General features: G+C 45.4%; 1 protein-coding gene across 4 annotated transcripts; it reads left to right on the forward strand.

Annotated features, from left to right (window-relative positions):
- Positions 1-192: 192 nt before the first annotated feature.
- Positions 193-24,843, forward strand: eml2 (EMAP like 2). 4 transcript variants are annotated; one of them, XM_010741959.3, is made up of 22 exons: positions 193-485; positions 8,889-9,119; positions 10,641-10,758; positions 10,872-10,973; positions 17,653-17,681; positions 18,285-18,414; positions 18,665-18,814; positions 19,615-19,684; positions 19,821-19,931; positions 20,018-20,113; positions 20,207-20,341; positions 20,464-20,563; positions 20,775-20,929; positions 21,041-21,166; positions 21,254-21,385; positions 21,491-21,558; positions 21,667-21,755; positions 21,843-21,940; positions 22,101-22,188; positions 22,288-22,383; positions 22,537-22,667; positions 23,324-24,843. In XM_010741959.3, the coding sequence occupies exons 1-22, from the start codon at positions 413-415 to the stop codon at positions 23,447-23,449; spliced, it is 2,454 nt and encodes an 817-aa protein (XP_010740261.2). In that variant the 5' UTR covers positions 193-412; the 3' UTR covers positions 23,450-24,843. The 4 variants fall into 4 exon arrangements, with proteins under 4 accessions (XP_010740261.2, XP_019126974.1, XP_019126973.1 ...); XM_019271429.2 differs by lacking the exon at positions 193-485 and adding an exon at positions 4,520-4,541; XM_019271428.2 differs by lacking the exon at positions 193-485 and adding an exon at positions 8,517-8,788.
- The last annotated feature ends 445 nt before the right edge of the window (positions 24,844-25,288 follow it).

A 25,288-nucleotide genomic window follows, 5' to 3' on the forward strand; every position in this document is an offset into this window, starting at 1 on the left:
GTATTTTTATTTTTTTGTATTATATAATGTGAAGTTAATTCTTAATGTAGCTAATTAAAACGTGTCATACGGATATATTTTGTTTGTTTATGGACATAACATCCATATATCCATATTTAAAAGTCCTGTTTGCTCATAATATCTTGTATTGGCCCATGTGACTCTTATTTTGAAGTGCGCTGTGTCTCGCTCTGAGCAGCTTGCCGGAGCCGGAGAGTGAAGGAGGGAGCTGAGCTGAGGCAGGTAAAGGTGTTTGTGTGTGTCTGTCTGTCTATGAATGTGGGGGAGACAGGAAGCGGTGACGGCGTGAAGAAGAGCCGGAGAGGGGCGACGAGGGGCGGACAAAGAAAGAGAGAGAGAGAGGAAGAAGAGCTGGAAAGAAAGAAAGGAGGAGAGAAGGGAAGAGGGAAGGATGTCGGAGAGGATAGCTTCGTGTGGGAGCCTGTATGACAGCACCAACCTGCTGCTACAGTACTGCAACAACGGTGAGCACACACACACACACACACACACACACACACACACACACACACACACACACACACACACACACACACACAATTAACTCTGCAAGACGTGTGCACAATATTCACCCAAAACGTGACAGTGATATTCAGCCTGTGGAAATGTGTTTTCCGTCCTGTGACTGTGCAGATTATTCTATTTCAATAGATTTACATTTACAGTTTAATTTCATCACGTTTCTGCCTCATTTGCACGATGAATAAATTTATTTATCTCGTTGGAAAAACAGATAAAACATGAAGCATTTATCTGGACACTTCAAACATAGACAGTCCATCAGTCTCCTGAGAGCTTGGATAGACAGGTTTTGTGTTTTTGGTCTTTTTTAAAATAGTTTTTCTTGCCTGTTCGACTTGTTGCATTGATATAATTGTAAAAAAATGATTTGGATCAGGCACATTCAGGGTCTCATATTCCAACAGAGAGTGAAATCTATCAGGCTGAAGCTTTTTATTAAGCTGTCATCGACCCGGCATCATTTATTTACCTCTGACGTCCTTTCAGTCTGTGACACTGACGAGCTGTCATCGTGAATACTTCTGCATGTTTATGTTTTTGAAACATGTTTTCAACATGACTCCTCGTTGTGGATTTGATTGAGCGTTGCTGCCTGACGGTTCTTTTAGCACCTTCACTGTATCGGTCACATCCTGCTTTACAAATGTGATGCAAATACCTGCTGCTGCTGCTTCAGGCCATGGAGGAAGTGTGTGCTGATTAAAATATCAGTTTCAAACAAAGCAGACAACGTTTTCCTCAGAGATGTTTCTCCGTGGATCGACTCTGCAGCCTGCTAAACTTCACAGACGGACATATTGAGCGGCAGGTGCAGAGACAGCAAGGGGTCATGGGAGTCTGATCAGAGCCGTGATGTTCGTTATCCAAGATGTGGCATGTGTGTGTGTGTGTGTGTGTGTGTGCCAGTAAATCCATTTGTTAAGCGTTGTGGATAATGATTTTAGTTAAACTGTGAGACAGAGTTCATTTGACACATTAAATCCAAATCAAAATATGAAGTGAAGTATGAATATGAGCCATGTCGGCTGCAGGAAGAGCTCGGTGAGTGACAGCTGGTCCTGCAGTGAGGTCAGCTGGGTTTTTATTGGTGTTGTGTCCAGTCTAAGATGACACAGTGAGATCGCACTCGCAGACAGAGAGGCTGATCCCAGTACAGCCACAAACAGGTGGATCGACGAGGTGTGTGTTTGTGAGCACCAAATCTTCTTTAATCGACGACACGCGGACGAGAGAGATCCTCTGAAACAAAGAGTTTATCCACGTAATATCTGTGACGGCTGAGTTTAGACTTTAAGCTCTGGTCTGGGGTTAATTTAGGACTCCTGATTAAGGATTAACTTAATTTAGGATTAAGACAAAGTCCTCACAAGCAGAGGAAACAGGCCTGTGTTTGTTTGCTGACATTTCCAGATTGCACTTTTTGTTTTCCGTCCTTCACTCAGAGGTCAGAGGTCAAACTCTTGCGGAGCTGTGAGGGATTCAGCTTCTCATCAGGGACCTGTTACTGTGTCATCCAGGCTCAGGAGCCTGCACATCTCCTGTCCAGCCATGTTTACACAGACAGTGAAGATACTTTTAACCAATTTGGGTCGAGACCTGCAGGACAAGCGATGACGGCGATGGCGGCTGTCAGACAGTTGATTAACAGACCAGAGTGCAGGATTGAATGTTGAACTGTGATGCAGAGCACACGGTAGGTGCTGAAAACGAAGCTGAAAATAGGCCGGTGTGAAGTCAGGAGGGGAACTGTGATGAGGAGCAGCCGGGGACGGAGCCGAGCAGACCGGAGAATAATAAGACAGCATGACAGCGTGTTTGTGTTTGTGTTTGTGCCGGCCCGTCTCCACGTCGAGCTGGAGTCTGTTTATCTCAGCAGTGCAACATCTGCCAAGTGAGCTCCAGTCCACCGACTTCTTTCTTCCTTTTTCTCGTCGTGTCTGTCTGTATCTTTGCTGCTCTGCCATCTGTCCGCTCACTGTAACCAGAGATCGTCTGCAGTGTGTCCGTCACATCGCTGTCCACCTGCTCACACTCTGACAGTTTGCATCCTGCTTGTAGTTTTTAGAGTTTTACTGTGGGGAAATATAATGAGTCACTTCAGCTTCTCTAGTGCTGACAACTGATGCCGCTTGACTCCACCCGGCTGGGACTCAGAGGATTTGTTCCTGCTGCCTCTTGAGTCTGCACCAAAAGTGTACCGTTCGTTTTTATTATCATTCTCCACACAGAGGCAGACGTGATTAAACAGAGACAATCATTTAAAGTGCAGCCCTTCAGCCTCCTCATCAAACCACAGTAACCAGCCCTCCTCCCCGTCCTGCTCGCCTCTCGTTGGCGATTCCTCTGTGCAGTTTTGTGTTTCACGCAGATTTAATTTAGTCGCCAGCAGGGCGTGGAGAAAAGCTCTCACCAGTGCTCACATCCAGAATTGAATTTGTGCCGGAGTTCGTCTTGATGGGCCCATTTTCGTGACTCAGCTCGGTAGCAGTGCTGTATTTAAACATGAGCCGTGCAGAGTGACACCACAGCCACATCGACAGTGAACGGGGTGTCATGGATGTATTCTGGGTGCATGCTTGTCGTGCAGAGTACAGTTTGTTCTCTCAGCTGTAGGTTGAGGTGAAATGACTGATGACGGATGAAGTGTGTGCAGCGTTTCAGCAACAGGAGCTGCTGCACAGCAGAGAGGCGTCGGTCCACTGAAGATTTTAACATCCCAGACGAAAGAAGAAGGAATTTAAATATAATCTGTGTTTATTGAACGCCAAGAGTATTGTGTAAAGAGGGACATCTTCAAATTTTGATTCATTCTCCACCTTTCTTCAGTGTTTACCCACAAACTGCTTTAAACTGTTCTCGATTTACGCCGTATTTTATTATTATTCAGCAAAAATATTGGCACAAATGCACTCTCTGTAAAAAAAAAAAAAAAAAAAAAAAATCTCTTAAATCAGCTGATTACTGATGAGATTAATGTTGAGTTTGGCCTTTAATGGAATTTAAGATGCTTTCATGAGTGTTTACTCACCTGAAAAGAAGAGCTATCGTGTTTTTGTTACTTGAGAGTGAGGCTGTTATGTGAACAGAAGCCACAGGTCGTCTATCAGAGTCCGGAAAGGCCAAACTAAACACCGACTCTGGTTAGGAAGGCGAGGGTGAGACGACGAGGTTGCAATTAGGAACTACACCACTAGATGCCGCCAAATCGTCCACGCTGCTTCTCTTTAAACACACGAGTGAGCGTCGTTGGTGTCAGCAGGTTTTCACATTTTCACACCATATATTATAATGTTTGTCCCACGACGGCCGCTCACTTTGTACATTGTGAATGTGAGATGTGTGCACGGGCTCGTAGGTCACATGTGCTGCGTCACCTTTATGAGTGTGTGTGTGTGTAGTGTGTAGTGTGTAGTGTGTGTGTGTGCATGTGATTGATCCGGGAGTCCGGCTCTGCAGCATCTCTTCCTGGTGGTGCCTGGCTGTACTGATGCTGATGCTGGTGCAGTGTGTGTGTGTGTGTGTGTGTGTGTGTGTGTGTGTGTGTGTGTGTGTGTGTGTGTGTGTGTGTGTGGCCCTGAGCCATGCTCCACCTCTTCTGTCCTCTGTGCTTACAGCTAACGAGACAGGAGGAGCGATGTAAATAAAGGAGGAGAAGAAGAAGGAGGAGGAGGGGTTGGAGAAAAGGGGGAGGGGATGATATGAGGAAGAGAGAGGAGTCCAGGAAACAAGGGAGAGAGAGGAGGTGGAGGAGGGAGTGGTTCAGCAGGAGAGGATGGGAGATGAGAGTTTATGAGTGTGTGAGAAAGTGTGTGTGTGTGTGTGTGTAAGTGAGATTGAGATCGAGCATTGGTTGCAGACGCCGAGGGGAGGGAGGGAGTCTGAGTCCGGGAAGCCTCTGAGAGCAAGTGGACAACCTGACCGAGTGTTTGCTCTGTGGACTGACACGCCGCTTGATTGACAGGAGGAGTGACCAGGCAGTCGGCGTGACACGATGGCAGGTAGGCGAGACGAGCTCCACCTTCACCATCACCATCACCATCACTTCGCTGCTGCACCATGAATATTTCAGCAGCTTTCGCTTTTCTCATTGCCCCGCGGCGACCTCCCGGCGTCCAGCTCACTGCCTCCCACCCTCTCTGCGTTTCATCAGCCGTATCTTTCCATCTCTCTGCCTCTTCCTGCTCTCCATCCCATCCCTCTCTTTTGTCCAACATCCTTCCTGATAGCAGCCTCGTGTCAGCGTCTGATGGGATGGAGAGAGAGGCCCGATGTGAGCTCGTAAAACTGTGTGTGTGTTTGCTGCTCGCCTGCTGAATATCAAATAGATGTGCTTTATAACCAGAGTAATGGAATACTGCTGAGGTGTAACCATTGTTATGGCGTGTGTGTTTGTGTGTGTGTGTCGGATGATTCAAGGGCGAATTGAAAAGTAGCCGGCTCTGCAGTGTTTTTAAACAGGTGTCCTGACAGGACAGCAGACGAAGGTGAACTCTGCTCATCATGCTCCCTCTTTGTTAGATTCAGCACGTCGGCATCACAGAGTTGTTAACCTGCTATTTGTAGCCGTGTTAACATCATAAGATTAGGACAGCTTTAATCCAGTTTATACTAATGACAGCTGATCCACCTCTGACAACAGACCTGTCCGTCTGAGCCGTCCTCAGGATAAACTCTGTTTGACAAAGACGTGACCTTTTTCTGTGGCGGCACAACCAGGAACAACTCGACCTTTGGAAGATCTTTGTAGCAAAGAAGATGCAACTTAAAGAGTGTAGTAGTAGTAGCAGAGGTAGCAGCTGTTTTCATTATTATCATATTAATCTATTGATCTGGTTGTTTGGTCCATAAAGTGTCTTAAAATGTCTTTTTTTGTCCACAACACAAAGATTTTCAGTTTTCTGCCATAGAGGACTAAAGAAAGCAGAAATCACACATTCACAATTCTGTTTTAAAGACTCACAATGTTTCATCGATTATCAAAATAGTCGACAACTAATCATTGCAGCTCTACTGCCTCACTATATCCAGTATGAGCACATTTTAATAAGTGCATAAACACACTAGTAAATATTGAATTATCTCTTCCAGGTTCTTTCATTCGTTCTCTGTCTCTGTCTCCTCGTCACTCGCTCGTTCTGTTTCAGTTCACTGCTGGTCAGAGCAGATTAAATGAACATGATTACAGCCGTATGAAGTTAAACATTGATGAAACATGTGAGGAGAGAAGAGATGTTGTTTGTGTGATAACGCCTTCACGAGGTGAGACATCAGTCCAAACAGTCAGGGGAATAAGACCTCAGTGGGAATCGTCTTTCTGTAATTAATTTACACGATCTGAGTTTTAATTTTCAAACCGCAATCAGACAATAATGAAACGCTAATGAAGGCTTTTGGAAGCTGGCAGCTATTTTCAAGAGACACCCGGCCCATCTTTTTAAATGCAATGGAAGCTCTGATGCAATATGAAGTTTACATTAATTATTCATGTCTGTGAAAATCAGAAATGATAAGTTAAGGGTTGTTTCTCAGCTGGTCAGAGCACGACCTGCAGACATTGAATGTCACTGAATGCAGCTCCATGCAAATGTCCCCTGAGCTTGACTTGTTACTGTATGTAAATGTGAAGCTTGTTTTCCCTGTGGCCCCTTCCTGACTCATTTGACTGCAGGATGTGATACAGTAACAGTAACAGTGCTGCCTGTGTCCCCCCCGGCTCAGCTTCCAGTGCTGCACTGATGAATGCTGGGAGTTGAACTGGCTCCGGTTGAAGCGGTGCACGCTGTAAAATCCCCTTTTTAAAGTTTGTTTTAGTTTGAAGTCGATGTTTATAAGTGTTGCAGCTCAAACCTCTGACTCGTGTTCACATGATGACCTTTGCATCAAAGATTGTTTTTTCACTTTCAAGACTCTCACTGTGGACTTTAGCCGATATCTGAGTATTTTATCTGGACAATCAAGTGTTCAACTTTGGTGATGTTTGGAGGCTGACACTGATACTGGAGCCAGGATTCAGTATTCAGGGTGTACCGCCAGTCTGCAGACAGGAGATTAAAGGTTTCTTTGTGTGTCCCACCTCTCCTTTGTGATGCATACCTCTGAGACACATCAGCCTTTTAAATAAAGAAGAAATACGATTGAACAAATAAGCGTGTAAGGAAAATATCAAGACATGATTGTCTGATGACCTCTGCCTCTCCCAGCTTAAGTTCTGTTGACAGTATGAAGCCAACAGGTTGAAGCAATTAAAGAGAAACATCCCATTTTTTGTGAAGCAGAAGCAGTGTGAGAAACACACTCAGGCCTAAATGTTAGAACAAACAGTGTCAGACTGTCAGAGCTGGGCTGATGACAGAAGGCACAGGGTTTAAAATGTGGGACACACGAAGAGCAGAGATGTTCCGTCCAACCAGAAACTTGTTTTTGACTCGATCAGGTTGTAATCTGTTAATGTGGGCCACAGATTAATAATCCGCACCGGGCATTTTGCCTCCAATAATCTATCTGGCAGCGTGGATGGTGAACGATTAGACTGGAAAGAGTTCAAAATGAGGACTGAAGGCAGAGGATGGAGGATGTGCAGGTCATTTACTCATATGTAAACTTCACAGTGTGTCTGCACAACGAAAACTCCCCCTACGGCCTCAAACAGAGTTACAAAAACTAGTGCAGGGCGAACAGAGAGCTAGAGATGGGGCATCTAGATATTATATGAGACAATCTCTCTCTCCAGAACTTGAGGGTCTCGAGAGCATCGGAGGCAGGTTTACAGGGCGAGTGGAAAGAAACAACAGGATCCTGATATAAGACATCTAGAGACATGCAGACCCGCTTAATTCCATATAAAATCATACATAGGGTCTTCTTGTAAGATGCAAGACTAAAGCTCTGTGAATCCGAGATGTGCTGCAGATGTGAGAGGAGTAGGGAACACTTTTACACATGCTGTATGAATGTGAAATCACACCTATGGGAAAAAATAACAATGTGTTCAGGATAGATTTATCTCAGAGTCCCGCTCTATGTATTCTGGGAATAATAGCAGAGGGAGTAGAGTTATCATTCCAGCAGACTCTATGGTGTAGATTGGCCCTTACTACAGGATGCAGGATTGTTCTCAGACACTGGAGGTCAAAAAATGTTCTCCCATTTAATGAATGGTTGGGAGAAATGAGCAAAATAGAGAAGGCGTATTTATGAACATATGGGATCCATACATGAATCTCATACGAGATAGTTGATTGGATAAGCTATGTTGATGATGTTTGTATGAGTTTAGTTTATGCAAGTGTCTTTGTGAGTTATATTTTTCTTCTTATGTTGTTTTGTTCTTGTCATTGTTCGAGTTCATGTATGTTGCTCCTTTGGAAAAGAAATCCTCGAGGCCAAACAAACATGTTGCATGTATTTCCCTGCATTATTTCCGTCCGTGTGTAGATCAGCTCGCAGTCCACGTTTGCGTCGCTGCCCTCTGCAGTTGGCGGGAAATCGTGACACAAACGACAACAACAAAAACGAGACAGCTGGCGTTGGAGACTCCCACGAGACGTCTTTAAAACTTAATGACGACAAAGGTTCGTTTCTCTGTCGGTAACTCGGCCCTCATCCCTCTCTTCTGTTTGTTCCTCCACACAGCCTGCCGTCTGGTGTCGTTTTCCTTCTTTTACTCCGTGACTCAGACTCACACACAGCGTCTAAATTATTAAAAGCAGTCAAGTTTCCTGTATGCCCTCTGAGAAACTCAGAACTATTGATTCACAAAGCGTGAGCTGCAGCAGCAGCAGATGAATGAGGCAGGACGCAGACAGCAGTTATTCATAGTTTTATACATTCATTCTGTCTTCTTACTTTCCTCCACGCCCTCTGATGCACACCCACTCGTTCATAATCTCTTATCTCTCGCATGCACATGGAGTCGTCGCTGCTGTTCGTCACTCCGCCTCCATTAAAAACAAGCGTTTGTCAAACATTTCGGGCTGAACTGCGAGGACTACTTCTTCTTTGTGTTTTTCTGTTGGTGTGCTTTAAAGCTGCTTGAGGAAAGTACTGGCTTACTTGCTTTTATTGCTGTTGTACTTGACTCCCACAGGATGTCTTTTAGTTTAACCTAAGACTCAGAAGAATTGAGAATCACCTCTTTCTCTCTGGATTGCGCTGAGTTGTCGTGAATCTTAAAAAAGAAATTCCCCGTTGAGGATTAGGAAAGTAAATCTTGTTTGTTCGAGGCTCTTATTTAGAATGAACGGAGGTAATATGTTGTTCCCACATCTCGTGTGACCTGCTCATTTTTCACCTTTTGTAAACGAGTAATTCAAATCTAAATGAGGACTTTCTCCCCTCCCGTCCAGATGACACGGTGTCGGCCAGCAGTAACATGGACATGGAGGACCGGGTTTCCCACTTGGAGCAGAAGCTGCAGCTGCAGGAGGACGAGATCCAGCTGCTGAAATCAGCCCTGGCCGACGCTCTGCGCCGACTGGGCTACTGCGAGGAGCAGAGCCTGGGCGTGCGATCAGGAGGCGGCCATGCTGCTGGGAGGAGGCCGCTGGCCACCACGGCTGCAGCACCACCTACCAAAGGTCAGTAAAACAAGAGTCCTGCACACATCCAGCATCATGTTTCCCGACTGTTTTGATGTTCATCACTACATTTCCCATGAGCCTTAGTCACTGGCCTGCTGTCGAACCCTCACAGGAGCTGTAGGTGTTGAATGCAAACGAGTTAATTGTTGTTTGATGTTAGTCCCTGTCCCTGCCCTGTCAGCGCCGCACCTTGGATTATCCTGTCATCTTATGTCACATTGTTCCCCAGTGGAAACCTATGAAAGTAGATTAGTGCCATATATCTGAAGAAGAGCAGACTATGATTTGCACTTGTAAAACCCGTAATTCGCAACTTGTGAATGCGCATCTCGCAACTTGTGAACGCGCATCTCAGAGTTTGTAAGTGTAACTTCAGATCCACACATCTGCAAAAAGCAAACTGCAAGCATATTTCACAACTTGTGAAAGCGCATCTTCGAATTTGCTCTTTATTCAGAAAACCCTCATGTCACATCTACATTTCAGGATCTGGTTATTATAGACACAGATTAAATGTTATATATAAATATTTCAATATTCATCATCACAGTAACAGTGTTACACACGTTAGTAGCTGTAAACACTCAGCATTAGAAAAATACATAAATTGGTTTGGTGCTTACATAAGGAGTAAACATTTATAATCATCACTTTAAAAGTTACATACGTTGTTTTTTGGTGCCTGTTTGTTTCCCAGATATATTAGTGTGTGTGTGAATGGGTGTATAAGACATTAACTTGAAGAACTTTGTAGAAAGGCGCTTTATGAAGTTCAGTCCATTTCCTTGTATTAGTTTACGGGCAGATCTGCCCGAACCAATATGGCGGCGCCGTTTACGTATCGCGACCAACGACCAACCCGCTCAATGCGGCGTCTATGTATATATGTCTGTGTATATATGTCTATGGCCAGCCACCCACCACCACCACTGAGCCGTTTATTGATATATTATCCAATAACCACACTGCCACCTCTTGGACAAGAGTGGTAGAACAGGCATTCCTGGTCTCTGCGCGCAAATCGTTTCCTTCAAATCCATCCGAGTGAATCGTGCCAAAAATCACGTGAGAAGGATGACGCAACTGAGCGAGCAAATAGGAACCTGCGCATGCAAATCAGGTTGTGCAGCTTTGCAGATCTGAAGTTACAAGTGCAAATTCGAAGATGCGCTTTCACAAGTTGTGAAATATGCTTGCAGTTTGCTTTTTGCAGATGTGTGGATCTGAAGTTACACTTACAAACTCTGAGATGCGCGTTCACAAGTTGCGAGATGCGCATTCACAAGTTGCGAATTACGGGTTTTACAAGTGCAAATCATAGTCTGCTCTTCTTCAGATATATGGCACTAATCTACTTTCATAGAAACCACTCACCACAAAAAACAAGGAGTGGATGTAATGACACCTGAGGCCAGCTCATCCTCGCTGTCGTGGACCTAGAAACAAACTGTCACACAAGATTTCTCTGTTAGAACCTGTCTCTCCCTCTTCAGCTGACGATCATTTGTTACCTTTCAGTGCGTCAGCTCCTGCAGGCTCTTCCCTCCAGACCTCTGAGCAACGGATACGTTCAGCAGAAACGCCTCCTCTCCTCCCCTTCCTCTCCGAAGAAGGAGGTGCTGCAGTCCATTAAGAGGTATGAAAAACACTGAAGAAAAAGAAATGCAGATCACTTTCCTGATCCGTCACCTGTCACCTGTCCGTCAGAACATACCGTGTTCAGTCTCTCTTTCGTCTCCTCTCCTCCAGGAAGAGTATGTCCACAGAGCGTCTCACCCTGATCAAGAGGGAGATGGGAGCAGAGAGTCGGAGTCGAACCACCTCGTCCAGCAGCTCCTCCGGAGGCAAAAGGTAGCAGCCTGGTGACGTTACACACTCTGCGTCTTCACCTCCTAATACCTGCCATATTTCTCACTGCTCACACAAAGGTGGATGTAACAAAGGAAACACAACACGGTGCCTGATGCTGCCTCCAAAACAAACTACAAACGTTCCTCTAACGAGCTCAGAGATCGGTTTGTGTATCGAAGATCAGCTGAGGGGACTTCGTCGGCTCACGTTAGTTGTAATGAGCTGTCTTACCTCTCGACTCTCTCTCTCTGTTTTTAGACAGACTAGACTAGTCACACAGTCTGAGTGTAAAAGAGTTACTTCATCATATTGAACGTGTTTAATAGACGGGTAACCTGTGCAGGGTGTGACCTGTGACCGATGCACGTACAGAAAATTAAAGAGAGCATTAAGCATTAATTACTATTTTTAGGTATCATGACAACTGTAACCAGATCTTCAACCTTTCATGGATTAATATGCACACTCACAACCCTTTTCCACACACATGCTGGCTCGGCTCAACTCAGTTTGACCTGACACGTCGGCCCCGTGTGGCAGAGATTTGCATCTCGGTTATGAACGGGGCTCCTGCCTGAAAAAGAGAGAGAGAGAGCAGCAGAGCGAGAAATAAAACGTTATTTTCTGATTTAACACAAATAAACATCCACACCTCTGCACGAGTGTGAAGCTCAGCCCTGCCCTCGGCCTTACAGACACACTGACCTGCAGCTCATGATACATCTGTGTACGCGATGAAGCCCGCTTTGAGGTGGACGGACTCACTTTGACCCGACTCCAGAGACGGTTCCTCTCCGGCGCGGTGCAGCACGACTCGCCTCGTTTAAATTGGGCAATAAAAATGCAAATCAATGCGGCATGGTCTGACTCTGTGCGGCCTGGCGTGTCAGTGGACAAACTCTAACACACATGATCGACCTTTTTAGTGACAAAACCAAAGACAGCAACAGGTGTTTGAAGCTCGGAAATGATTCAGTATTTCTGATATCAACATATTATTTCATATTTTTAACAGGAGCACAGAAAGATCAGTGTTACAGCAGCGTTAAAGCCAAGAAGTCGTGCACAGAGCAAAGTGTGCCGCACGGGGAAGGACAAGAGGAAGTGCCTCAGCTCTCCAATCTAATCAGCATCTGTGTCTGATTTTGCATTTGCAGCCTTCAGTGTGAGAGCTGGGAGAGGATGTTTGAGAGGCTTCACTCATTCAGACTTTGTTTTTGTGAACGTCGTCTGATGTGTGTCACCATCATCATCATCATCTCCTCCACACTCAGCACTTCCTGCTCCGCCCGCAGTAAATCTCGGATGTCACCATGAATTACGCTCCGCCGTTAACGGGCTGTTGGTCTTTGCGATGCCACAGCTGTGAGCCTGATAGACAGTGAAGTATCCACGCGCCACAGACAAGTGAACACAACACGGCAGCAAACACAGCCGGAGGAAGTCACGCGCTTTCTATCTTCTTCTTCTTCTTAGACATCTATACTACTTCTTTCTGTTCTCATATCCTTCTGTCTTCTTTCCTTTCATTCTATTTCTTTTCCTTTCTTTCCTTTCCTTTCCTTCCTGTCTTTCCTTGTCTTTCCTTGTTTTCCTTTCATTCCTGTCTTTCCTTTCCTTGTCTTTCCTTTCCTTTCCTTCCTGTCTTTCCTTCCCTTTCCTTTCCTTCCCTTTCCTTTCCTTTCCTTTCCTTTCCTTTCCTTTCCTTTCCTTGTCTTTCCTTTCCTTTCCTTCCTGTCTTTCCTTGTCTTTCCTTTCCTTTCCTTTCCTTTCCTTGTCTTTCCTTTCCTTTCCTTTCCTTGTCTTTCATTGTCTTTCCTTTCCTTTCCTTCCTGTCTTTCCTTGTTTTTTCTTTTCTTTTCTTTCCTTTCCTTGTCTTTCCTTTCCTTTCCTCTCCTTGTCTTTCCTTTCCTTTCCTCTCCTTGTCTTTCCTTGTCTTGTCTTTCCTTTCCTTGTCTCTCCTTTCCTTTCCTTTCCTTTCCTTTCCTTTCCTTCCTGTCTTTCCTTGTCTTTCCTTTCCTTTCCTTTCCTTTCCTTTTCTTTCCTTTCCTTTCCTCTCCTTGTCTTTCCTCTCCTTTCCTTTCCTTTCCTTGTCTTTCCTTTCCTTGTCTTTCCTTTCCTTCCTGTCTTTCCTTGTCTCTCTCTCCTGTCTTTCTGCTGATGGATCATGTTTCCCACGGGTCCTGGTTAAAGGGGGCGGTGTGGTTACGGGGCAGAGGGGGGTGGGTCTGCACAGTCAGGAAGTGCGTTCTGATTGGATGATGGGGCGTCCTCAGGCTGAGCTAAAAGTTTGCTCAGTGAAGGAGGAAGTCGGTGTTACTGTTACTGTGGCTGTTGGACCAGACAGGAACCGCTCTGACTGCTCCCACTGTCGACTGTTACACTAACGGAAAGCTCGCAGCCATGAAGAGATCCTCCAGGTAATTAGCTGCTTTACAAACGACAATCAATGATTGACAGACTGTGAGGAAGCAGAAGATTTTATGGATTCATGAAGTAAACTGAAGGAAAGTGTGCAGCTTCAGTCTTTGGAGGACTGGATGGTAAAAGCAGTTTTTAAAGTCAGCTGGAAGGATTTTAGAAAAAAAACTTTTTGTGTGTCACACCCAGCCCGTCTGTTTTGTTGCTTGTTGAGTATTTAAATAGATTATAGGTTACACAATGAAGCACAGCGAGCTTAAGTTTTAGGTCACATAGTTTAGGTCAGTCTGCACGACAGCCTGAGGAAGTGTTGTGTGTGTTTGTGTGTGTGTGTGTGTGTGTGTGTGTGTGTTTGCAGATGTGCATGACAACAGAGTTTGTCACGCAATGCATCTGATGCAGTGTGTATCTGTGCTGCAGCATGGTAACATGAATACAACAGAAACAAGAACCAGTTATTGTCTGTGTGTGACGTGGATTAAATTACATGTTGGATGACGACGCACGCTCTGAGAAGAATCAGTGAATTTAGTTGTGCAGATGAAGGTTTTCTGAAGGTTTTCTGAAGGTTTTCTGAAGCCCTCTCATTGTGTCGCACATGTTGAATGAACCTCTTTAATTACCATTAATGACTCTTTTGTCTTTGGGCTTCTAACGATGGTGCAAACGAACAAACATGTCATGTTTCTGTCCAGTTACGCAACAAGCCTACGTGCGCACACACACACACACACACACACACACACAGTATATGCGTGAATGTGAAGTGACACTGGGCTCAGCAGTTCTGTCAGTTAATGGATTGTTCTGTTGCATCTGATTGATTCTGGCAGCAGACCTGGACACGACAGACAATATTCCAGATGTTCATGTGCATTAAAGTAACTACACTTTTTTTTGGGTGGTGAATAAATTAGAAGTTTTTCCAAAGTGATTATAATTCGTTAATTTCTCGAACCTTCAAAGACGGTTTCTTTATGACGCCCTGCAGCAGTGCGACCGCAGACAGGCTGATGCAGCTGTGGCAAAGATACGATTACAGATTCTGCTCAGCACGCAGAGACCCCAATAACATCGACTGGACGTCCTGCTTAACATGCAACAAACATATCGAGCTTATTGCAGCATTTAGAGCAGCTTTCACCTCAGTTTCCTTTCACCTAATGTCGAGTTAAATTATAGATAACAGCTGCTGAAACTAAAGGCATTGTACCATTGTTGACTTTTGCCACACAGATTTGGTTTTATGCAAATCCGTCACATTGAAACTATGCAAATTCCAAAACGAAGGAAAAGATGCTTTAGATAAAATCTCTCTTCCTACTAATGTAACAATAACTTCAGTCTCTCAGTGTGTTAGTATCAGATGTTCAGACGTGTCCATTAGTTTAAACCACTACAGCACTTCAGTCATAATGGACCACCAAATGGATGCACACTTGACCACTCTCACCACTCCCACTGTTCAGGGGGGTTGCGACCCCGGAGTCACACCACAATGTCCATTTTCTCCCCGCCGGCACCGGAGTGATTTACTGCAACATCCATCAGAGCTCTCAGGACGTCAAAAACAGTGATGAGGAATCATCAGATTATGCAATTCAAGACAAATTATTGTTGTGAATAGTCAGAAAGTTGTAAATCATCATGTAACTTTTTATTTTTCCGTCTCAGCTGTCGGTGTGACTGGTCAGTGAGGTGTGTCGATGAGGACAGTGAGCGGCTCTGGATTTTTAATGGCAATTCAACACCTCAAATCTAAAAACTGGGAACATGTCAAACATAAATTATTCAGACTGTTATTCAGTGAGTGTCTGACCTCTTTCTTACCTCGGGTGTATTCAGACATTTGCTCCGCGGAGCACCTGCTTTGAAGCAAATCCCGAGAACAGCTGAGCTACACGGAGGGTTCGCGCTTGCGTCTTTAGAGGAGCAGATCACATTAACTGCTCTCTCTGTCTGCTGGCTGGACGCCGTTCTAATCACCTGCCAAGCTATCTCTGTGCCCATTAGTGTGGATCAAGCAAATGTGTGTTGAGCCTTTCCAGATCTCTCTGAACATTTGCCTGGCTGCGAGCGCTTAGAAACTTTTGGGAGAGCTCGAGAGACGTGGAAGTTTCCTTGAAGCTCACCACAAAGACTTCTCACATCTTGATGGCACTAGATTTCTCAGAGCGGCCCTGAAGGGTCTTGATGCTCATTAGTCTCTTCTTGTTCTGAGACAAACCCATTGTGCTTTCAGAGAGCAGGCAGCCTGGAAAATGTCAACAATACACTCAGTGCATGCTAATGAGAGCTGTGTTTGTGCAGTCCTCTCCCTGGAAACCCGGTGACTGGGACTGCAGCCGCATGGGCTTTACATCCACAGTTATTTGCCCTGTCCTGCTGCCAGCTACCCAGCATGCCCTGCACTAATTACTGGCTCTGGATCAATCTTGTTCTCTCATTGGCTAGAACCGGGCCACGCCTCATCTTCCTGGCAGGCCACACATGCATGCACAGACACACACACACACACGTACAGTTCAAAAGACAAACGGGTCTTTATGTGGTTCTTTTGAAGAGCCGACACCGTGCCTGCTCGCCTCCAGCTGCCCAGAGACACAACAGACCAGCAGTCAGGTCTTCAGAGCCTGTTTACTCTGCAGCCTGTCTTTTCATCTTCTTCACATGCTTTGTGTCATGTTCAAACGAGCTCTGCTCTTTCAGGATTCTCTCTTTCACCTGTGTCTCTTGTTGATTTGTGGTAAACCTGCTTGATGCATGGCTGCATTTGTACTTGACGTGAGAGAAACTTTTCCCCGGTGAACTCCCCGTTAAACACGGATCATCCAGCTGCTCGAAGGTCTCCTGCTGAGTTTTCTTGTCAGCTAACAGAAGTCATGTTTACACTCAGTGTTCAGCGTGTCAATCAAAGTCTAACAAACTCCTCAAATGAAACGTGCTACCTTCTCCTTCTCCTTTACATCCCTCAGTTTTCTCCCTGAAGCTGCGTCCCTGCTCAGTTTGTTGTTTCAGCAGGTTCATCGTTCATTCGTTTTTCCTCAGACGTGCAGCAAAGTCAAACACATCGTTGCCGAGCAGGAAGAGACGAGCCTTCAATTTCCTTTTATCTTATCAGGCCGTATGCCATTCACGGCTGTTGCCACGGCGATACCCACCTGTCAGCTGAGGCAGCGCTTCAACAGCCTGACTATCTGATTGGCTGACAGCATCCTGACAGGTTAGGCTGAGAGGTCAGCGTTCACCAGGCGGGTGCAGTTCTGATTGGTTGACAGCTGATTCAGGAACAGCTGGTGCTGATGAGGCAGCTCCAGGTTTTGATTGACAGCTGGAGGCCTCGCCGCTCGTCTCTTTTGAATCTAAAGTATTCATCAAAGTTTTTCATATCAACACATCCGGCTTTCTCTCTCATCTCCGACTCAGCTTAGCATCACATCCACTGTGTGTTTAACTGACTGTCAGTCACCATCTGTGTGTGGAGACGCCCATCACGGGACGTCTCTGTTTACCTTCTGCCTGCTGTCTCCATCAAGGACACTTGTTATCAACCTGTGTACACAGTCGCATTCAAAAGTTCATTTCCTCTTTGTCTTCGTCAGAGTTTGTCTCTGATAAACGAGCACGCCCAGACTTTAACTCCCTGTCTCTCTTCATTATACATGAATCTTCGCACATTGCACAAAACAAGACTCCACACAACAGTTTTATTTTCAGCCAGGAGGAGGAGGGAAGCTATTTAGTAACATGCACCGTGTGGGTTCGATGTTTTACACAGGAGAGCCTCAGGACGAGCTGAAAGTGTTTGTTTGTCCTGCTGCAGATAACTGAAACTAATTAATGCAGCTCAGGGTCAAATAATCAAATCGCCTCCGGGCACTCCTGCGTTTCCTCACAGAAAAACAAAATAACACCAAACAGAGCTTTTGGAAAAACTGACACACAAACGAGCTGTAATGATCGTGTTTCCATCCTCGGAGCATTTCAAGATTCCACATTCCAGCTTAAACATGAAATCAATATTTCCATTAATGCTTCCTCCAGAGTGCATCGCCTGAAACCAGAACTGCAGAGCTGTCTGTCACGTCTTTACGTTCTACGATACATGCCTGTGTGTTTCTGCTGACCGCGCGCACCATCCCTGTTGTCCATTTAATGTGAAAGTGAAAGAATAAATAATTCAGACGGCTGATGTTATGGAACAAAGTCTCAGCAGCTTTGAAGGAAAACTAAATTAATTTTTCTTTTTCTGTTTCAGCAAATGCAAAGAATGCACCCTCAATGCAGGTAAGAGGCTTCATGTCTGTGTGAGCTTTGAGTTATTATGTCTCACCTTCACATCACTGACACACTTCAATTTGCTGTAAAGAGGGCGAGCAGCCTCTGATGCGTGAAACTCAATTAGTCCTTGAAGTGCTGTTGAAACATTTTTATTTCTCATTGGAAATATTGAACCTGCATTAGAATTAATAAAAGAAATTCTTTTGAAGATTCTGTCAGTATCGAAGGAGGAAATGATGAACCACAAAAGGCTGCGGCTCTGTTTGTGTTTTCTGAATGTCCATTAAACGTTACTGACAGACTCTGCAGCCATGTTCTCGGTGTGAATTGATTTTCTGAGCAAAGCCTTCCTCCTCTGTTCTCTGTCTTCTCTTCGGTTTCTCTGGGGAATGACATCTTCTATACGTTTACTTTTTTTAATGTCAGAACTCAACACAACGCTGCACGACGAGGTCAGATGGGAGTCAGTTTCGTTTTAAATAAAGACTCCTGAGCTCTCACAACCTTCATTGCAGCGCTGTGGTTTTCTAAAAAGAGACGTCACCTCCCGTTCTGTCTCTCTTACGTGTCTTTCTCTCCACTTTAACCTTCCGTCTCTCTTCCCTGCAGAGGACGGCTACGTAAGGATGTTCCTGCGAGGTCGTCCTGTCACCATGCACGTCCCTGATCAGCAGAGGGAGAGCTACAGCATCGACCACAAGGTGGCGCTACCTGACCGCAAGCTCAAACTGCAGTGGGTGTATCCTTTTAGACTGAGAGTTAAAGAAAGTTAATTAACTCCATTAATTAAAGTTAGAGAGAATATAAACGTTGTACTACATGTGTGATCACCTGAAGAGCTTTGTCACGTTCATATTCTATCAAACTCTGAGCACTACTCTCAATTTCTTATCCTAGAAACAGAAAGAGCTGCAGCTACATTTCTAGAATAAGGACATGAAGTCCTAAAAAGTTCACCCATCTTGTTCCATAACTTAAGCAACAACCAGGTACGGCTACCGTGGACGTGACTGCCGCTCCAACCTCTACCTGCTGCCCACAGGAGAGATCGTCTACTTCAACGCCTCTGTGGTGGTGCTGTACAACACCGAGGAGCAGCAGCAGAGACACTACCTGGGCCACAACGACGATGTCAAATGGTGAGAGCACAGCGAGACATGTTGTCTGATTTCCCGTGATTCCCCCTTTTTACTTTGGTTCTCATGTGCATGTCAGCGTATCCCGTCTTATCAGAGTCTGTGCTGAAAGATAAACTACTCAAGTGCTGTGTGTGCAGCAGTGACAGCAGCATGCTGAGATATTTGTTTAAGAGGAGTGACTCCTGTGATGTGACTTTTAAACATGACACTGTTCAAACAAACGCTTCATGCAAATGATTCTGCATCCGCCTGCTGAAAAGATTTCAGACACTTTTATTCTGCTCGAATCTTTCACATCATCAAAACTTCCCTCAAACCTCCAGAGAGGAACAAAAGAGACGAGACGCTTCAGATTCTGTTCCTCTCCTTCCTGCAGCGGACTGTGTTTATCATTAATATGATTTTTGGTTCGCTTAACGAGCGCCAGTTTGACATCCTCAATGAGTTCTGTGACTTGAGATGTAAACAAAGTGAATCCCCCCGAGGCATGCTGGGAAAGCCACTCATCTCTGCAGGGAAACATTCGTGTTCTCGTCTCCCACGGCGTCACGTTGACTTCTTCCTGCTCTGAAACGGATCCTGCGTTAGCCGCTGCAGCTTCTTTTAGTTCAGAAACACAAAACCACAGCGAGAAAGAAGATATGCTCTGTGTTTATTAAAGTTTGTTACGTTTTTTTAATCACAGACTTTGAGGGTTTATGTTCTGGTCGACGTCAGTGACTTGGATTTGTGTTTGAATCTGCAGTCGGACGCTCATCTCGAATTCAAATGAAGTAATAATTTATATTTTCTTTTCTTAGCCTGAGTGTGCATCCTGACATGGTTACCATAGCAACGGGGCAAGTGGCTGGGAACTCTAAAGATGGAAAGGTACTGTGAAAACCGCGCCGTTTGATTCACCGCCACATGCTGACGCAGTCGACTCTGTTTCAATAAGGCAGCTACGTCACAGACAGAACAATCTGTTTTCATTTCTGCGTCTGATTTCTGTCGTCTGTGCGTTCAGCTGCTGGCTCCTCACGTTCGTGTTTGGGACTCCGTGAGTCTCAACACGCTCCACGTGATCGGGATGGGAGTGTTCGACAGAGCGGTCACCTGTGTGGCTTTCTCCAAGTCGGTAAGCGGTTTCACGTCCGGTTCACAAACACGCGTGACCGTCTTTCTCAGTGATGAAGATCTAACTTTGTTTTTTTTTTCTGTCAGAACGGCGGCGCCTTCCTCTGCGCTGTGGACGATGCCAACGATCACATCCTGTCGGTCTGGAACTGGCAGAAGGAGAAACAACTGGCTGACGTGAAGGTACGACCGACCCTTTGACCCTTTGACCGTCCTCTCCTGCTTCTAAAGCTTCATGAACAGTACGGGTTATGAGCATTCGTCCTGTCTCTGCAGTGCTCCAATGACTCTGTACTGGCTGCTGTGTTTCATCCCATGGATGCCAACCTGATTGTCACCTGTGGAAAATCTCACATCAACTTCTGGACCATGGAGGGCAACACGCTCACCAAGAGGCAGGGCCTGTTCGAGGTACAGCCACGACAACAAAAGCATCACACACTTGTTATTTCATTGGCCACACACTAAAACAACGACCTGTCGCTCTCTCCATCTGTCTCTCTGTCTGTCTCTCTGTCTGTCTCTCTGTCTAGAAACACGACAAGCCAAAGTACGTGCTGTGTGTGGCGTTTGCTGAGAATGGCGACGCCATCACAGGAGACTCCAGTGGAAACATCTACGTCTGGGCCAAAGGTCAAATCTAAATGAATCACAATAGTCCTGATGAGTTTCTCAAGATATTTCGAGATGCTGAAAGAATGTTTGAAGAGCAGATCTGTCAGTTATGGATCTGTACTGAAACATTTTATTTTTAGAGGATTTATTGATTCACTCCATTTTAACTGAAACTATAAAAGGATCCATCAGAGACGGAGTGTCCTCTGTTCGTGTTCTTGATTGACAGGTGGTAACCGCATCAGCCATCAGGTGTCGGGGGCCCACGAGGGCGGGATCTTCTCCGTTTGTGTCCTGAAGGACGGCACCTTGGTGTCTGGAGGAGGGAAGGACCGCAAGGTGGTGCTGTGGGGCCACGACTACAGAAAACAGGCTGAGATGGAGGTGAGCCAAACAAAGTGTCCCGCTGATCTCTGGAAAAAGTAATAATAATCCATTTTTAATTCTGATCAGTTCACTCACAAACTAAATATTTATTCATGTGTGTGTGTCCAGGTGGGTGAGTCTTTAGGTCCGATACGAGCTCTGGCTGAAGGTAAACCTGGAGAACTCTTCATAGGAACCACGAAGAACGCCATCATCAGAGCCGCCTTCCCTGATACTTTGACTCCTATTGTACAGGTACACACACACACACACACACACACACACCTTTAAGAAGATTTTGTTTGCAGCAGTCTCAGGTTTGTTAAATAATCCATGTTTCAGGGTCACACGGATGAGCTGTGGGGTCTGGACATCCATCCCTCCATGGAGCAGTTCGTCACCTGCTCCCAGGACAGACAGGTTCACCTCTGGGACACCAACACCCATCAGCCCCTCTGGAGCAAGACCATCGAGGTGACTGATGCTTCTTAAAAAGCTGTGATACTAAAATATAACCAAGATTTGTGAGGTAATGATGATGATAAATGAAATACTAATGTACTAACTCACGTGCTCCAGGATCCAGGGAGGTCTGCCGGCTTCCATCCCAGTGGGGCTGTTCTGGCTGTGGGGACCATGACTGGAAGGTCAGCCTCACGTTAAAACACCAACACAACACACAGCTATTATTAGATTTATTAGAGTACACACACATACAGTCTCTGACTTCTTCTATGTGTGTGTGTGTGTTACAGGTGGTTGGTGCTGGACACCGACACACACGATCTTGTTTCTATGCACACGGACGGCAATGAGATCATTTCCAACGTGAAGTACTCTCCAGGTAAAAGCTCACCTGTTCATACAGATCCATAAAGATACACGGTCACGTCTGAGCGCTGTGTGAACTCTGAGCTTCTTGTGTCTTCAGACGGTAACTTCCTGGCTGTTGCTTCCCACGACAACTTTGTTTACATTTACGCTGTGACGGACAACGGCCGAAAGTACAGCCGCGTGGGGAAATGCACTGTAAGTACACACTCCTAAAATATCTTTCATAATTCATATCTCATTTTCAAACCCTATGACATAACTGTTATTGTTTGTTTATTGTTAAACTTAATTACCACTTATTATCAGAGGGAAAACAAACATCAGTGCTCCGTGTGATCTCCTCTCTCCCCTCCAGGGCCACTCCAGCTTCGTCACCCATCTGGACTGGTCCAAAGACAGCCAGTACCTCATCACCAACTCAGGAGACTACGAGATCCTCTTCTGTGCGTCCTCCCTCTCGTCTCTGTTCACATAAACTCAGAGATTACCCTTTTTTAATTTTATTGCCAGTGAACTCATGTTTGTTTTGTTCGTGTGTTCAGGGGAGGCATCCAGTGGTAAACACGTGACCAACATGGACACGGTGCGCAACCAGGAGTGGGCCACTTCCACCTGCACGCTGAGCTTCAACACCTTCGGTATGTTTCATCCATCTGTGGTTTGATCTCTGAGCTCATCACGCTGACTTCTGCTGTCGTGTCAGGCGTTTAATTATCAAATTCATGTGGCCTGAAACGAAACATGAAGTCACTCTTAACGTCTGACCGCGTTCTCGCTCTTTTTTCTTTCAGGAATTTGGCCAGATGGAGCAGACGGCACAGACATCAACGCCGTGTGCAGGTCACATGACGGATCCCTGCTGACTTCTGCCGATGACTTTGGCAAAGTGCACTTGTTCTCCTTCCCCTGCTGTCAACCAAGGGTCAGTCGCTCACAGCTACACGACGTTAGCACATCAGCGTCGGTGTCTGATGTATTTATGACCTGAAGCTGTCCGACGGTTCCTCCCTCGACTGTTTTGGAAACTCAGAGTTCAGCAGCCTCGTTGTTTTTCTCTGCCAGCGTTGTGATTAAGTGTTAATGAACACTTTGAAACACAATGAAAGCTCAGCGCAAACACCAAAACACTCAGCCACACGGCTTTCATTGTGGGATCAGCACCAGACCTTTAACACATAATTTCTACAAGGTGTTTATTTTGTGCTCACAGACACATTTAGAGGCTGTTAAGCTTTTTATTTTGTAAAGTTCAACTTTCAGCCAAAGCCTTTTAAACTGCAGCTGTAAACTTAATGGGCCACTCAGACAAGCTGGCTGTCATTAGCACTTCAACAAGTTGATCCTCACACACATCATGACATTGTGCATCACAGTTAAATGTTTTATAAGCGCCGTCAGTGTTTCCAGCCTCGCATCAGGACCGTGAGACAAATCTGAAGGGTTATGAGGAAAGAAACATAAATATATACAGCACGTTTCTCCTACACAGATTCAAAAATACTCTAACCTGAGAAGGAAATGTCATGCATGTGCAGTGAAGTAAGGTTTATTTCATTTTCCTCTCCGTCCCGCTCACAGGCTCCGAGCCACGAGTACGGTGGCCACAGCAGTCACGTGACCAACGTTGCCTTCCTGCACGACAACAGTCACCTGATCTCCACCGGTGGGAAAGACACCAGCATCCTGCAGTGGGTGGTCGCCTAGGCAACGCCATTCATCCACATCTCTAATCCCAGCATCCTCTCTTGACTCCTGTCACCTTTTCACTGTTTATCCTCCTGCCACCAGGGGGCAGTAACTCCTCTGTGCCTACTGGAAACTAAAACACACACACTGACCCACAGATGTCACACACACACACACAGATGAGATGATTGACGAGTATCCTTGTAATAAATGGAATATTATTTAGTGTCCTGCTGTTTGTAATAGAATGTAGAGAAAATGACCTGCAGGAAGTAACCAGTCCCCAAAAAGCTGCAGGCGGTGACACAGTTACCTGTGACTTCAGCGTTAGTACTAACTGTGCCTGAACTGTATCTATCTTTAACCCCCTTTAACGGGAAGTCCACCTGTTTTAAAGCGTTTGCAAGTTTTAGCTCCCTGATTCCAAATCATGTATACTTTACGGTTTTGATGAATGCATGCTCCACAGTTATACGATTTATATCAAATAGTCTAATATTGTTCCAGGCAGCCACTGGTTTCCATTCATGTCCATAAAGTATGAACCTCCACCTAAAGTCGATATTTTTCATATCATACTGAATGCATGGGAACCAATGGGTTCTTGAAAATGAAAAACACTTAAATTTCTTTTGGAAAAAAAAAAAAAGCAGCTTGGTTTGCAGTGAGCTGACGTGAAGTATACATTCATTTGAAGTGACTCGGTTAAAACATGCAAAATCACACGACCCTGTAGAATCTCGCAAACATTCCTGAAGCCGGACGAAAACCTTCAGACTCGTGCGGGAATGTCGTGTCACCTCGCCGAGGTGCGACTTGTCAGTGTTCCTGCTTGGTCAGTTCTAGCTTTAAGAAGGAAGTGATGTTTGTTTGGGAGAACTAACTAACATGGGGAAAGATTGTATGAGTTTCTAAAATGGGTGGCGTTCCCCTTTTTAAAAGGACTATAACCCCATTGCCTTGGTACCTGACACGTTTCCACCCCTCAGCCTGCAGATTGTAAAGTATTACAGAATGCTGGAGATTGTAAACGGTACAAAGTGGCTGTTTTGTCAGTTCCCCTCCCTTCCCCTCTGGGCTACTGTGTTTCTGATTGTACTACTACTGTAACTGTGCTGAGAAGGCACTAGATGGCGCTACAATGCAAGAGAATGAGCATGACCGAGGCTGTCCTCCTCCTGTAGATGCTGTTAATGTTGCAAAGGTCTATAAAGTAAATATATGTATTATGCAGTATATCCGAGTGGCTGTGTTATTTTAATATTTAACTGTAACAATGATGGATGTTCTATTATTCTTGTGGCACTTTTAGCGATCGACAGAAGGGTAATGTAGGCTGCTGTGCTGTGGAAGTGAGCTTGACCTGTGCTTTGCCTTCTGTTTTGTTAATAAAGTTTTTACCCGAGTACTCATTCAAGGCTGTTTGTCTTCCTTAAGCTGTCAGAGAGCGGAGGAGAGACGCTCCCGCTGCAGAAGCGATACCCGAGTGATGATGCCGATTCATTTTTATGTCTCGGCGTAGACGATAACACAGATGGAAACCGTTTGGAGGATGTTGTGCTGACAGTTCTGTGAACTATTGACAGTCAATATGTTGGTGACGGGTTATGGGAGAGTCAGTTTGTGGTCAAAGGTTGCTGGTTCAAATACCCGGGTCACTCTGGGCGGGTGCATGGTAAACAAGGTGGGTTCACTGGGTGACCTGCAGCAGGAGGCCTCAGGTGTGATGCCTCGCTCCCTGTTTCCATAAATAAACAGTTAGAAAAGAGAAAGCGAGGACACAGTGAACAGATGTGTTAAAATGTTTTATATACATTTATTTCTCCAATGAGTGTCACGTTGTAAGAAAGCAAACAT

The sequence above is a fragment of the Larimichthys crocea genome, chromosome VII, assembly GCF_000972845.2.
Source record: "Larimichthys crocea isolate SSNF chromosome VII, L_crocea_2.0, whole genome shotgun sequence".
Lineage (NCBI taxonomy): Eukaryota > Metazoa > Chordata > Actinopteri > Sciaenidae > Larimichthys > Larimichthys crocea.

Bases quoted from the DNA above. Each gene is read 5' to 3' on its own strand.
- eml2 (XM_010741959.3), top strand. From the start codon at position 413: ATGTCGGAGAGGATAGCTTCGTGTGGGAGCCTGTATGACAGCACCAAC. The intron at 21,386-21,490 runs GTGACTGATGCT...CACGTGCTCCAG, and splicing joins TCTGGAGCAAGACCATCGAG to GATCCAGGGAGGTCTGCCGG. The intron at 22,668-23,323 runs GTCAGTCGCTCA...TCCCGCTCACAG, and splicing joins TCCCCTGCTGTCAACCAAGG to GCTCCGAGCCACGAGTACGG.